At 47.9% G+C, this 14,990-nt stretch overlaps 1 protein-coding gene across 25 annotated transcripts in view; it reads right to left on the bottom strand.

Annotated features, from left to right (window-relative positions):
* Positions 1-14,990, bottom strand: part of IKZF1 (IKAROS family zinc finger 1) — a gene marked incomplete at both ends in the record, with an annotated part of 93,990 nt that overhangs the window by 14,113 nt on the left and 64,887 nt on the right. For 11 of the 25 annotated variants that reach the window (XM_080701595.1, XM_080701606.1, XM_080701613.1 and 8 more), the window contains 2 exons: positions 2,435-2,602; positions 7,381-7,635. The exons of 5 other annotated variants lie outside the window; for them this stretch is intronic. In XM_080701595.1, coding sequence (XP_080557721.1) covers positions 2,435-2,602; positions 7,381-7,635 — 423 coding nt within the window. The remainder of the gene's footprint in view (positions 1-2,434; positions 2,603-7,380; positions 7,636-14,990) is intronic. 9 more of the 25 variants (XM_080701597.1, XM_080701600.1, XM_080701602.1 and 6 more) reach the window with 2 other exon arrangements.

The raw sequence follows: 14,990 nt of genomic DNA, 5'->3' as shown, positions 1-14,990 counted from the left end.
GGCCAGGGCTGTGGTCTTAGATTCATCCCAGTGTAGTCATTCTGGAGACTCTCACTCACTTTTCTTTCTCCCCAGGAGCTGAGCATACCCATGGTGTTTCCAGATACCACTGGCTCCATGCGAGTTTTCTCCACTTACTCATTGATGGATGCGTAACAGAAGCAAACGGGCTGGACTGTGCCACCTGTTCTATGTAGCTATTCAGGCAACTGTCCATCCAGAGAGCAGGGTATCATCCTGCCCCATATGAAATACGGAGCCATGGAGCCAGCATGACACTCAACACCGCAGGGGGTGCTCCTCGTTTTGCCAGAAAGCAAAGGAGCAATGTCACCTGAGGTTTTAAGGACTTACTGGCTGCAGAGATTCGCATTGCAAAGCAAAGTAATCTGAGGGTACAAGTGGTGTGGCTGGTTAAGAATGAGTATTTTTGTATTGCATTGACCCAGGAGGCGTATAAACACCAGTGCGATATTGCCGTCAACCGTGTCTCTCTACGTGACCCCTTGCACATGTAAAAGTGACTCTGCTTTTCCCTAGGAGACTGAGCACAGCTTGCAGACAGTGATAGGAGGCTGACTTTGGCCTCCAGGCGGAGCCATCCATGCTCATCTTAAACACAGGCAAGCGCTTCTCAGCCCCCCTGGCGTCATCCCCAACCCCAGAGCAGCCTTCTCTTCTCCCCTAACCCTGTGGCAAGCCTCTCACCAGCCCCGCCTGGGATGCGGATGTGGAGCCCAGAGCTACCTGCGGCTCTCCTGCACACTGTCTGGGCAACAACTTCCCCACTGGGGCCAACTCCTGGCTTGGTAGGTCTTGAGAAGCTCGACCAAGTCATCACAATGTTGTGATGATGACCACCTTGGGGCCTCCTCCGTGCTCATCTCCAGGAAGGAGGTGGGAATGGAGACGAGGTGGCTCACAGCCCTCAAGACTCCTCTCCCTGCTGCTTCAGCTGCCTGGTGAATGTCCTTCCTGTGAGTCCACTTGCCGGAAGAACCAAGCCCTTGCTGAGCTAGCTACCATGTGTACCTTCCCTTTCTTGGATCCCTGCAGGATCACACGCTCATTCCAACTCCCCTCCAGTGAATTCAGAAGCAGGGGGACTTGGGCATGTACCTGTGCCTCCTCCTCTTGGAAATCTCTTCTGACTCTTCACCTGGAGCTGCTATCTCTTGCCCTCTGCTCTCACAAGTGCCTTCGGATGCTCTGCTACACACCTGTGAGAAGCTGGTGCTCTGCTTGTGTGCACCTGTCTCCATTGGAGAATGTGCACCCCAAGGGGATTGGTGAATGTGGGACAAAGAGATGGATGACGAGAGACTTCTATACCTGCATCATGAAATATACTCCTCACTCTTGGGAAGAGAAGGCTTGAGCTCCATAAGCCTTTTGCAAAGAACATAGTTTTCTGCTTTCTGCAGGGAAAGTTCCGCCACCTTCTGCTGCTTGGGACAGCAGGGAGGAGCTGATCTGAGGCATGGACCTCCTCCATAGCATCTGCTGAAGAAAATGGGCTGAGTATGGCCGGACTGGACACTGCGTGAGGCTTCCAAAGCCTCACATAGAGCACTACCTCCAGTGCCCCCAGATGGGCCAAAGAATTCCATGTATATAGTGTCCTGAAGATCAGACTAAGGGCAAAAGGGACACACGGCCAACTGGGAAAGAACCTTCCACTCCAAGACCTGCAAGAGGATGGGGCTCCTGGAAACTGGCACACCCAAAGCAGAGCTCTCAGGAGGTGGATGATCCCTTCCAATCACGGACTCCTGTGTGTCTGGACAAGGCATGCATCTACACTCAGAACGACCCGGCTGAGACCCCAGGTCATCTGGGATGTACTTAGAGAAACACTGCTGTGTGTTTGCCCAGCACTACCTCTAAAGCTACTTTTAGTGTTGCCTCTACAAAGAAAAGTATCCCTACTCTTAAAAACACGCCAAGCTAATGGTGCGAGTACCAATGCAGCTCTTTGAATCTCACTATGATGTATAATTATAATGTGCCGATAAAAATATAAAAATAGAACAAATACTTCACATAGACAGAAATAAGGGTGGCTCACCCATGACCGTGAAGAAATGTGTTTGGAAACTTTGGGGTATGAATTGCTTATCTGCCACACACAAGCACAGCGGCAAGACCTTTTATAAAACCCACTTACTTGACAAAATGGAACAAAGATGCTACCCGGGCTGAGACTCTATGGTGCGGTGTGGCATGGCGTGGCGTGTGTGCATGCATGTGGATTTCATGGCCCATTTCCGTGGAACCTGGGGCCTGCGGCCAGTGCCCGCATAACAGTGGCTGACCCCTCGTGTGGCTAGTTGGAGTGGGAGAGCATCCGGCCACGGCAGTTCCCGAGCAGAGGACAGGCCGGGCCACACCTGCGTCGTGAACACTCCCTTGCCGGGCTGCAGCTGGCACCTACCAGAGTGTGTGCGCAGGTGGCCCGTGAGGGCGTCCCTCCGGCGGCAGGCGTAGTTACAGAGGTGGCACTTGAAGGGCTTCTCTCCGGAGTGCAGCTTGATGTGCCGCAGGAGGTTTCCTTTCTGGGTGAAGGAGGCCCCACACTGGTTGCACTGGAAAGGCCTCTCTCCTGTGGCAAGAGGGTAGCAGTGAGAGCAGAGCTCGGCGCGGCGCCGCAGGACCACGGCGCGCCCAGAAAGTTGTTTCCCACGGGGGCCCAGGGACTCCCACCGGCTGCAGGTTTGATAGAACATGCGGCTTTCAGACTAAACCTGCCAGCTCCTTAACGCTTCACTGGCTGGGTCAATTTGATCTGAAAATCTAATTTTTTTTCCCTAAATCAGAATGGCACATCACAATGCAAATTCAAACTCATTTAAATAAAGTGACTGCAACATTTTGTGATGAAGAGCCACTCTTCCTGATCAGCAGTTTTGGAATAAACCAATATCCAATTTTGCGTGTTGTGGCATTTGGTGGGGTTTTTAATGTGGCTTTTTTCAAAGGGTCTTTAAAATATGCCACTGAAGCAGCAAAATAAAAAGGAAACTCATTAAAAATGCATTTCAGGATCACAAGTTCATTTCAGCGTTACATTCTTATATTTAAATGAAAGGCACTTCATTATAACAGTTATAATAACTTCTTTTCATTTACATTTTCCCTGTATTTTCCCTTTCAATTTCTTCTCCATTACCTGTCTGTCCCTAAGCAGGCAAATCAGGAGAGAGACAGACAGAGAAAGTGTGCGGGTGAGAGGGGGAAAGAGAGACGGAGAGAGATAGAGAAAGATGGAATAAAACCAGAAGTCAAGAACCAGTGAAGCCAAGTCTCCATCTTCCAGGGGAAAATCCAGAATCTTCCCAATGGCCGGGCATGACAGTCGGGGTCGTATAGGCACTTCTTGTCTTTTTGTTTTCATTCTTCCTAACTTTTAAAACCCTTTCAGCTCCTACTTGCCCATATCCCGTAAGAGACAAGGCGTGTTTTAAGTATGGGCATTTGAAGAGATGTGATGGGGATGCGGCTGTAACAGGGATCCTTCTAGGCTGGTACGACTGAATTGTGTCTCAGAAGAGCCTGGGTCCTCTGCGCTGTGTGGCAGAGCCTCTGCTTATACTCTGTTTCCAACAAAGACATTTCCAGGCACTTTTGGAAAAGAAACAGGCTGTTGTCCTGCTGGCCAGTCACAGGTTTTGGAATCTAACTCTGTGAAGATTTCATTTAATCTCCACTTAAAGGAACGTGAGACCTCTGCCATGTTTAAGGAAGTAAATATTAAAACTCTCTTGGAATTCTGTATTCAGAAGATGCCCATTATGTGACCACAATTCCTGATGTGGAGATACCGTGGAAATGTATGACCTAAGGACTAGCTTTTATTAGGAATAAAGAATGTGTTAAAATGTCTATTTAATCATTTCTCCAACTGATTAACTTCACTGGGATAAAGAAGACAGCACTTATGAAAAGTGATTAAAGCAGACCTGGTACTTTTATTAAAATCCCTATCAGACTGTATTTTAAAGTCCATATTGGCGCTTGAATTTCTTGATCAACGCCATTTTTTTTCCAGTGAGCAGGACAGATGTGCTACTATAAAAATTGAAAAGCGTCTATAGCGCTATTCAGCCTTAGGCCAACTGGAGGGGGCTGGAGGAAGTATCGGGTCTTGCCCCAAATCCCTGCCCGGATTGGACTCAGGTGAGCAGAGTGAAAGCCGTTCGAGTCAAACAGGTTGGAAGGCGATGTTAAAATGAACTCCCTTCCTCCCTCAGCTACAAGCCACTGAGCTTGGGCCAGTATGGATGGAAGGCTGACAGAGATGGGGGCTGGCAGCCCAGCAGCAGCCCAGCAGCACCCCGTAGAGAAGCGGGTTAATCAGCCATCAGAAACACTTCCAGGCCTTCCTAGGTCACACCTGTTCACGAATGTGTGCTTCTAACAGTGGCCACCACAGGCAGGGAGACCCAGGCAAGCCTCCAACCAGGGCATGTGGTCAAGGGATGGGGTGGACCTCCAGGCTGGGTAGGAAGGTCAGTAGGAAAGCCCACGTCACGGAATTCTCACAAGGAGGAGTAGGGACACTCCTGGTGACCCAGGTGTGACTGCACTGTCGTCCAAAGCTGGGCCTGACATACAGAGGATCCTTTTCAGTGCTGGGGATGTGCTGGGGTGCTGGGTCTTCCCTGAGATGATTGCAGACAGATGGCCCTCAGATGGAGGACAGACAGTTGTCTTTTCAGAGGGTGAGATCTGTCCCCTAATTTGAGCCAATGTCCCCAAGGATTCTGCAGTGGCAGGCTTCCCTGGACATCTGTTTGTTTCTGATTCACTGTGGGGGCTTGAGCAGGCAGCCCAGGGCCAGGGGTCCCGAGGAAAGCATTCCCCAAGGGGATAACACAGAATTCTGCTCAAGGGACCTTGCCACGGGGGACATATGCTGGTTCTGTTTTCCTGTGACAGTGGCCACTGACAACCTTCCCAAGGTCAGTGGCTTCTTCCTGTAGCCCAGTGAGATCAACTTTCTCCTAGTTGTGTCTGTGTTTACGAACTTACACCGTCCCAATTTCCTCCTTCACCCCAGTGACCCTACATGTTTTCTGCTGTCGGGGGCCCTCTGTGAGACTGTTTGAGATTGCTTTCATGACTTAATTAGGCAAAAGAGAAAGCCTTTGTGGATGTCTACCTCGTGCGATTCTGAGGCCCTATCAGAAGCAGGTGAGCCAAAAACCACGTCTGAGTTGTGGGGACGGGGCTAGGGCTGCTGGTACCCACCGAGAGCAGCGTTAGGGGCCGCATGGGTACTGAGCGTGCAGGGGCCTCCCTACGCTCCTGCTGTCCAAGCGTTATGCCCTCACTGGCTGGGCATGTTCCATGGTGGGCCCCACCCGGCGGCTCCTGGAGCTTGTCTGGATTTCCCGCAGTACAGGAACCTGCCTTTCCCTTGGATCCTGAGTGGCGCGTGGGCACTTTCAGGTTGGGAAGCGCCTCTGCACAGCTGGCTCAAGTGTGGACACAGCCGGCAGCATGGTGCGCTGAGTGCACGTGGCCTGCAGCCGCACACTGTGGGGAGGGCCAGCAGCTAGCCACGGGTGCATCCGCCTGTCTGTCCGTGGCAGACTTGTTCCTTAATTGTAATTATTCTTTGTATCAGGGGAGCAGTCATTATAGGTTCACCATTTAGCACGTCTGCATTTGATTCCCTTATCAAATATTTATTTAGGAGGATTTTTGCCGTATGGTTGGGCTTTACATGAATTAGCAGAAAAGTAATTCATCTGTGAGGTTTATTCCTCCTCAGGAATCACTCCCATAGGCCCCAGTGCGCAAGATTACGTGTCCGTGGCAGGGCAGCCTCCTCCTGTTAATTCCCACCTCACTAGCAGGCGTGAGCGGGGTGACTCACACATACGGTTTTCTTAGGGCTGGGTGTGATGGGTCTATTTCACTATTTCACTGGATAATTTGCAGATTAAGTGGCCCATTCATAAAACCAAAGTTGGCTTAATTTTAGAAGCTAAATGTTTACTGAAGATAAGGTCTACTGAAAAGCAACTTATTTATGGTTTCCCACATATATTCTTATCAGCCATATATGAAAACTCTCCTTATTCATATATAAAAGTAGGACCTCACAAATACCCGCATTTTCTGATAACTCAGCTTTCTATTTTCCTCACCGCACCTTCTGAATTCCGACTTTGGTTTTGGTGACCATTGTTTGGTTCCATGTAAGAAGCACAAGAGGCTGTATGATTTGTAAGACATCGTCTCCGCTTTCCTGAGCTACTTTGTCTGCTATGTCTCCAAAGTACCTTTCCCTCTGTTCTTCTTTTCTCCTGGATATTGCAGTGGTGGACCCTATTCTGTGGTGAGCTAAGAGTTCTAGTGGATAGGCAGTGGCCACGTGTCTATATTTTATGTCCAAGCTTTACGTGGCTATTACAGTTAGGGGGGTTATCATGTTTTACCTAACTTTAGGAAAGCTTCCTAAGGATAAAAAGAAAAGTTTCTGTCCAGTTCAAAAGAATGTCATCCACGTAGCTAAAGGTAAAAAGAGGGCCCAAACTGGCATTTCACTTCTAAGACTCTTGAGCACCTTTAGTGGTACAGGAGAACAGTTGTGTTCCCAGGACGTGACAGTTGGTCGACAGGAATGACTGAAGCAGGAGCAGGGGGTCATGACAGGACATCTCCTATCTTGGACACAGTTCTCTGAAGCTGGATTATCTGTCTGTGGGTGGGTCCTCATTTTTAGATATGTAATATTTGCATTCTTTTATTCTATTCTTTTATTCCCCAAACCTTCAAGAAACATTTCAAGATGACAAATTTTTCGCTTGAAATCCTTTACCAATTCAAGATGAAACCTAGTGGCAAGTGAACAATCGGACCCAAAGTCTTAGCTGTTAGGTGACCCAACTCAACACTCAGCTGAAACCCTGTGAAAAATTACATTTCTCGGCTCGAACGTCGCTCACACGTGCTTCTTCTCCCCACGAAGCCCTGTCAATGTGAATAGAATTGAAACCCAGTTCCTCAGTGGAAAACCGCTTCGGTGTAGCAGGGTCTCTTGTGTTGCTTTGTCAAGGGCGTTTGACGCCTGCAATCTAACCGACTCTGGCGCTGACACTAGTACACATGATGTCAGACCCTTGGCAGACTTCACATATATGCTGTTAACGTGCCCCCTCTGCTTTCCAGGGTTGAGCAGGTACACGCCAAGAAGCGCCTGGAAAGAGTGTCCCAGCATCAGCAAGCGGCCCGTCAGTACCACCTGGAGCCGGCTGCTTGAGAGGGTGGCGCTGCGCCCCAAGCGCTCCGCGTGGGCCAGATTATTCTGTGCCTTCAACAACCCCCATGGGACCTCTAGGGGCACTAGAAGAAAAACAGCCCAGGCCTTACCGGTGTGGCTTCTTTTGTGAACCATGAGCACATTGGGCCCGATGCAAACGATCCCACAGATATCACACTTTAGCTTTCCGTTGGGGAGCCGAATGCCTCCCATGGCCAAGGCGCCACCGGTGTCCCTGTGAGGGTCACTCATTTTCTCCCCCGAGGCATCAAGCATTCGTAAATCCTCCGCACATTCTTCCCCATTCACTTCACAGCCACGCCCATTCTCTTCATCACTCTGAGCCTCTACTTTAACATTACTGGCTGAAAGAAACAACACAGAAGGCTGCTTAGAGTCCCTGCGAAAACAAAACAGAGCAGAAACAGCACAGCGGGCAAAACGACCTTGGACAGACATGGAGGGACCGGGAGGGAGGCTTCTAGCCCAGCTGTGGTGTCCATAGGAGCCACTGCATAAAGGATCTGCGGGCCCTCCCAGGGGGAGCATCTGAAAATTCAGGAGAGAGCTATTTGTAAGGGTTGCTCTTTAGGGTGGGGCTCTGGCTTTAAGCAGGTTAGAGTCACCAGATCCTCAGCTTGCTGCCTCCCCAGGAGGGACCTGGGCTGAATCCTCCACGCTCCTGGGAGCCGAGCTCCTGGCACCAGGTGGGAGAATTCAGCCACATGGTCCAACTTCCTGAACACCTGAGCCTTCGGGAGGTGGGGGGAGGCCCCTGACGAGTGATTCTCCAGCCTGTAGCTCCTGGTACACAAAACGCTCCCTTCCCCTGCCTATGTAAATATTGACAACTTGGGGATAAAGCCTGGCAAACTTGTGCTTGGGGTTCTGACCACAGCTCCTTCACAGATTCCTGGGAGACCGCTGTGTGACTTCCATTGAATCTTACAATGACATAAATAAATCCCTCCTGTGTCCTAAAAGCAGAGTTGTCTCCTTCTATTTCTTCCTCCGTGAAGGGTACGCTGGGACAGTTCATGAATGTGAGACCGTGCAGTGGTTTGCAAAGGGGCGACATCTGCTGAGGTCAGTGAAGGCCCGAACCCCAACCCTCACCCTAACCCCAGCAGCTGTTTCCTAGGGTCTCGCTATCATTTGCCTGTTTTTCTTCCTAGAGAAAATGCCAGGCGCCCTTCTTATATTCTGTGGACACAGTGAGGACACACCTTTGACTTTGGCCCCATGAGGAGGGGACTCTGCTGTGCCCAAGGACCCTCATTTTACTCTTTTTTTTAAAAGACTTTGAGTGGCTAGGAACTTTTTTTTGTGGTACTGAGGATTAAACCCAGGGGCATTCTACCTCCAAGCTACACCCCCAGCCCTATTTTTTTTAATTCTTTATTTTGAAACAGGGTCTCACTGAGTTGCAAAGGGCCTCACTAAGTAGCTGAGGCTGGCTGTGAACCATGATCCTCCTGTCTCAGCCTCTCAAGTACTGGGATGACAAGCGTGCCCACCACGGCCGGCTCAGCTTCGTACATTTTGCCAGGTAAAACCATCAGTGAACTTGATGGCAATGAAGATTAATTTTTTTTTTTTTTTTGGCGTGGTACTAGGGATCGAGCCCCAGGGACATTCTCATTCTTTCTCTGAGCTACATACCAAGCCGTTTTTAAATGTTTGTTTGTTTGCTTGTTTTGAACAGGGTCTCCCTAAGTTACCATGTGCTGGCTTTGAACCTGCGATACCCCTGCCTCAGCTTCCCAAATGCTGGGATTACAGGCGTATGCCACCAGGGCTGAGGAGACTGCATTCTTTTTGACCAGTGTGTTCAACCAGAGTTCTCAGAGCTGGTCCCTGGAGAAGCAGCCTCACACCACTGGTCAGAAGCACAGATGCACCACGTCCCCTGGCCCCACTGATGCGGATGTGGTGGGCCCAGTCCTCTGCATTTTAATGACCCCTCCAGGGATTCTACGGTACAATCAAGGTTGAGAACAACTGCTTCAAATAACCAACCTAATTTATAACCATGAAATTGATTTTATTCCCTGAATCCCTTTGGATTTGCAGGTTTGGAGTCCAGGCACTGGAAGAAGACTGAGTCTGGAACCCCAGCTTCTCTATTTAAAGCTCAGCAACCTTAGGCAAGTCACGCCTTGATTTCTTTACCTGTAGAGAGGGGAACAGTCACAGCCCTGGCTCAGCCGGGTCTGAGACATAGGACGTGGAGACACGCTCTCTACAGCCATCCCACGGCGCGAGGATCGGCTCAACCCCAAGGCAGGACCTCTGAAAGCCAGTGCCTCACAGGCAGGAGGTCCCGAGGTCAGTCATGGCTTAAGGATGGGGCTGCAGGCCCCTCATTGCGTCCTGGCTTACAGTGTCAGCAGCCTGTTCCGCTGCTGGATAGAAACCCAGGGCTGGAATCTCCAGAACCATGAGCTGAACAAACCTTTTTTCTTTGTAAGCTAATTGCCTCAGGCATTTCCTTAGAGTAAGGTAGGAGCAATGTGGTGACTTTGTAAGAGGGAGGGAGGCTAGAGTGAGCACATCCACTCTGTCTCACCAAGTGATGCCCTGCGTCAAGTTAGGATACAGCAAGAAGGCATGTGCCGCAGTGGAAAGCAGGTGCCAGGCCTCCCGGCTTCCAGAGCGATAAGCTAAATATAATAGCTCTTCTTTATAAATCACTCAGCCTCTGGGATTTTGTCACAGCAAAAGAAAACGATCTGAGTCAAAGTCAAATCTTCACCGCAACATAAAATAAAGCTACAAAGAGCTGTGTACTTCTTAATCTAGGATTAGTTTAAATTGTCCACCTTATCTTTTTGACGAGCCTGGGGCATCCTAGAGCCCAATATAGAAAATTAAAGTTGGTGTGGCAGGTTCTATCACAGTGCCGCCAAAACACATGTAAGCTGGGAGCTCCCCAGGCTGGGAAAAGAAGAGAGACGTCCCGGGACACTCTCCCCTCAGCTCAATTTCACTAACTCAGAGGCAGCCATTTAAAGGGAATTTACGCTGGTCTTCCCGAGGACCGGTGTGGACACAGGGCACACGAGCACGCACCAGAAGACACACAGTTCTTCTGCGTCAACTAGAACGATGAGGACTTGTGCACAGCTCTGCTGCTCGATGGTGCGTGGCATTGATGCCCGGCACCTGATCCTGGCGAGGATTCAGACAGCAGGAGCCGAAGTCCTGCCCCAGCAGGCTGTTGCATAAGGAGGGGACAAATTTTAATGATGGAAGCAGAGAAGGAAGATGTGGGCAGTGTGCAGTGGATTTAGCCTGTACACCACAGGCACGCTGGAAGCCAAAGATGTGTTACTGTCTGACTGGGGGTAACTGAAGGCAGCGTCAGCTAATCCTCCAGGGCAGGGTCAATGGCAGTTCTGACAGCGACACAGACAAAGACTCCTGAAAGGGAGAGGCAGGATGGTCTCTCCTGCACTGTCCTGAGAGCCATGCGGATACCCACAGACAGCTTTGGGTAGGCGCACAAGAGAAATAGCTGTAAGAATGCGCGTGTATGTACAGAGATGCCTGCCACACGTCTGTGACTCAACAGGAGAAATTGTCAGGATGGGAAGAGGCGAAGCTCTGAAAAGAAAATATAAGGTGACGTGTCTGTGCTCGCTTTTTGACCGAAAGGACCAGAGAATCTCCAGAGACCCAAGCGGCAAGGTCAGGGAACCCTTTATAATGATGAGCTTCCTGGGCGGAGGGCTCCAGGTCAGCGGACACTGGGCTTCTTAACACAGGAGTTCGCGGGTGGCTGCAGAGAGGTCTACAGCGGGAGCCCCGCTCCACTGGTGGAGGGGCCGGAGGAGCAGTGTGGGGGGAGTTGGTGGGAGGCAGTCAGGTGAACACTTTCAGAACCAGGCAAGCCCCAGCCAAAGCAGCAAAGACTTTCTCTAGCCAGAAAAGGTCCTCAGGTCATTGTTAGAAAACACAAACTGGGATCTGGCTGTGTAGACAAGATCAAAGGTCCTCAGGTCATTGTTAGAAAACACAAACTGGGAGCTGGCTGTGTAGACAAGATCAAGAGTTTCTGTTCACTCAAAGAGTCCATCCATAAAAGTGTGTGTGTGTGTGTGTGTGTGTGTGTGTGTGTGTGTGTGTGTGTGTGTATTCTCTGTCTAGAACTGCTCGGCTGCGGTGTGATTTCAAAGAAATGTTACACAGTCCCTGAATAGAGAAAATATAATTCTCTCTTGTGAACCTCACCTCTGACCCATGCTTAGGATAACAACCATCTCAGGCAGGTGCTGAGCTGAAACGGCTAAATACGGACCATGAAGAGACTTGTGCCTTTCTTCCCCGAATGCTCTGGTGTGAGCCTGCCCCAACTCTTCTCTTGACCAAGGGATGTGAGCCAGGGCCCCCCAACTCTTCTCTTGACCAAGGGATGTGAGCCAGGGCCCAGGTTTGGTTCACACAAAGGCTGGATGCTTTGAGCCCTTAGACATAGCTGGTTTCCTTCCTGGATGCTATTTAAAATTAGAAAAAAATGAAATCTTGACATGTGTCTCCCTCCCTTCCTAGTACTAGGAATTTAATTCAGGGGCATTCTACCTCCGAGATATACCCCTAGCCATATATATATATATATATATATATATATATATATATATATATATGTATGTATATGTATGTATATATATGTATATATGTATATGTATGTGTATATATGTATATATGTGTATATATGTGTATATATGTATATATGTGTATATATATATATATATATATATTTTTTTTGAGACAGGTTCTCCTTAGGTTGCTGAGCATCTCACTAAGTTGCTGAGGCTGTCCTCAAACCTGCAATCCCCCTATGTAAGAAGTCTTCTATGTGATCAGTGGCCTACAGTCCCACGAGAGGCCCCTGCCCTGAACATGGCACAGTCCTTAGCAGCCAGCGGGATGAGCATTTTAATGCTCAAAGAATCTGAAGGACCCAAAGAGCTGAGGTCAACAGGAGCCAAGAGGCCTGGGTTGGCTCCAAGCGTCTATGGGCTCATGCATAAGTAAAAGAGTAAAACTTTTAACGCACAGGTATAATGTATACTGGCAGCTCCGCATCCCAAATGGGCTCTATGCCCTCTTCATCGTGTCTCCTTTTTAGAATATTTCTTCATGTTTACTGGAAAAGTAAATTTTTTTTGGTACTAAGAATGCATTTTTTTTCACTGATAAGATATTCCAAAATTGCCACTTTGGTATGAGTTGAGGATACATAAGATTGGAAATGTTCAATACTGTAAATGAAAAGTCTTTAAAAATCAAATGGTTTCAATATTTAAGAAATAGCTTGGAATTATGGCAATTGAAAAATGTGAGTTGAGAGGATATATACGCACATATATAAAGACACACACACACACACACACGTATATTTGTGTTGCCCCTAAGAGAGACTTATGAAACTTTTAAGCATCTTAAAGGTTACTAGAGTCATCTACTAAAACTTATTATTATTTAAAATGTTGGCTTTCCAGCGAGGTCTGGATCAGTCCACCGGGTAGCCAGGCCACTACTGGGGCCGTCAAGAGTGGGATCAGTACTTGCAACACGGCATGCACAGAGAAATATCGCAGAAAATAAAAACCAGATGCTTCCCCTAATCAGCAATAACTAGGAGGAAAGGGGCGACAGGAAGAGGTCGAGCTATAGAAAGGGCCCTATAGTGAAGCAACTAAGGTGACCAATCAGAGGGTATGGAATAGGGGAGGATGGAGCCTCTTTAAAATGCAGGAGGTACATAAACAAATGTATCAAAGTTAATCACCAAACAAGCATGGGATTGAGGGAGGGGGAGGGAATGGGATGGGGACTGGATGAGGGCTAATTGGATGATGTGTGATTGTATATCCTCTCAAGTCTTGTACTCCAATGTGATGTATGATTACAATGCACCAATAAAAATAAAATAAAATGTTGGCTTTTTATCTTGTCAAGGTGCATTACTAGAAATATTTTGCCCTTATTTGATGTTTTAGGCCTTAAGATGGAATGAAGTCAGGGGAAGAGAAGACAGGCCCTAAAGAGAAGAGTGGAAGGTACATAAAGAGAGAGAGTTGCGAGTGTGTCTACATTCCCCTCAGGTATCTAGGGCCATGAACTGACGGCAGAAGAAGTCAAAGAGACTTTGGTGAAACTTTCAAGATGAAACCATCGGGCGAAGCCGCTTAGGTGCATCTGATTTATCAAAGCATTTCAAGGAAAGTTTTTCACCTCGTAATTAAGGTGACTTCCCTGTCCCAGCACTATGATGTTTTAAGTGTTCAAATAAACACATCCATCTATCTACTTTCAAAAAGGAAGAAACAGGTGTGAAGGGGCGTGAGGACAGTTCTCCACGTGGCCACGAGGTGGCAATGTCAGCCCAGGACAGTTTGGTTGCTGTTGGGCGGGGATATCATCACTTGGGGCCTGGAGGGTGTTTGTAATTTAAAGATACTGGGGGAAGTAGAGATAAAAAGAGAGAGACTGATACCTTCTGAGAACATTTGTAAAAATACACAGAACGTTATCAAGACATCTCTTATAAAAGCTCAAAGATCAGGCCTTCACAAACAATTTTTGCATCCTTTTGGTTTTGCCAAAGGATTTCCCTGAACGTTGGGTTATTCTTGGGCTGAACCTTCCCGAGACTGAATGAAAACATGCCATGGATGTATGTATCATCCTACGCGTCGGTGCGTTTGACTTCTCAAAACATTTTAAGGTGACTCTTCATCTTATAATGAATGCTACCTCTCTGCCTTTGTGAACTCAAAGCTTTCAATGGTGACGTAAGCACGTAAAGAGGTTCACATACACAAACATTTACACATGCATACGCATGTATCTCGCAGAAATAAATATAAAGCTATTGTTTTGAAGTTGAATCAAAGAAATGGCAGTAAGGAAAAGGCTTCTAGAAGCTTTTATTTCCTGGAGAAGTAGTCTGTCCTGTTTGTGAACAAGTCCACTTAGACCATTATTGTTAAGTCCTGTAGGATGTCAGAAACTTACCTCTTGGAATTGAATCTATTTTCGTGACTGTGAGAATACTGCAAGCTGGCCTGCTTTGGAGCTCAGTGGTAGAGTGTTAACCTAGTATAGGCCGTGCCCTGGCTTCCTTCCTCAGCACCACAAAGACAAACAAACAAAATACACCAAACAAATAAACAAACCCCTAAATAAGACAAGCAAACGCATAAACACAAACCAAGAAAAACAAACAAACAGAATTAACACCCTAGTACCGGGGAGGCTGAGACAGGAAGATTGCAGGTTCAAAGCCAGGCTCAGTTACCTAGGAAGGTCTTGTTCCAAATTAAAAAATGAAAAAAGGGCGGAGAGTATAGCTAAGAAGTAAAATGCACCTGAGTTCAATCCTCAGTCACCGCCCCCTTCACCAAGAAAAATGTTAACAGGCACAACATGATGTTAGATATTGCCTGTTAATATTTCCTACCGCAGGCTCTGAAGACTCAAGTCCTAAGGGGGTTACCAATTTGTTACACTCTGATACTCAGATCTGGGCATATTTAGAAAAGCATTCTCTGTTCTTTAAAGTATTCCTATAAGGGTGTTGCCCACATGTATTTATCATTAATCAGTTCTCAATACCTAAAAAAGAAAAAATGAAATTAACATCTGTTTTTTGGTTTAACTGATCAGAGAAGGTCCCGCCTGTATGTGCCACGTGCGACTCCTGTGTTTGTCC

The sequence above is a fragment of the Muscardinus avellanarius genome (genome assembly GCF_963383645.1).
Source record: "Muscardinus avellanarius genome assembly, chromosome: 9".
NCBI lineage: Eukaryota > Metazoa > Chordata > Mammalia > Rodentia > Gliridae > Muscardinus > Muscardinus avellanarius.
The sequence above is the reverse complement of the archived record's forward strand: the minus strand, read 5'-3'. Positions and strand labels throughout refer to the sequence as shown.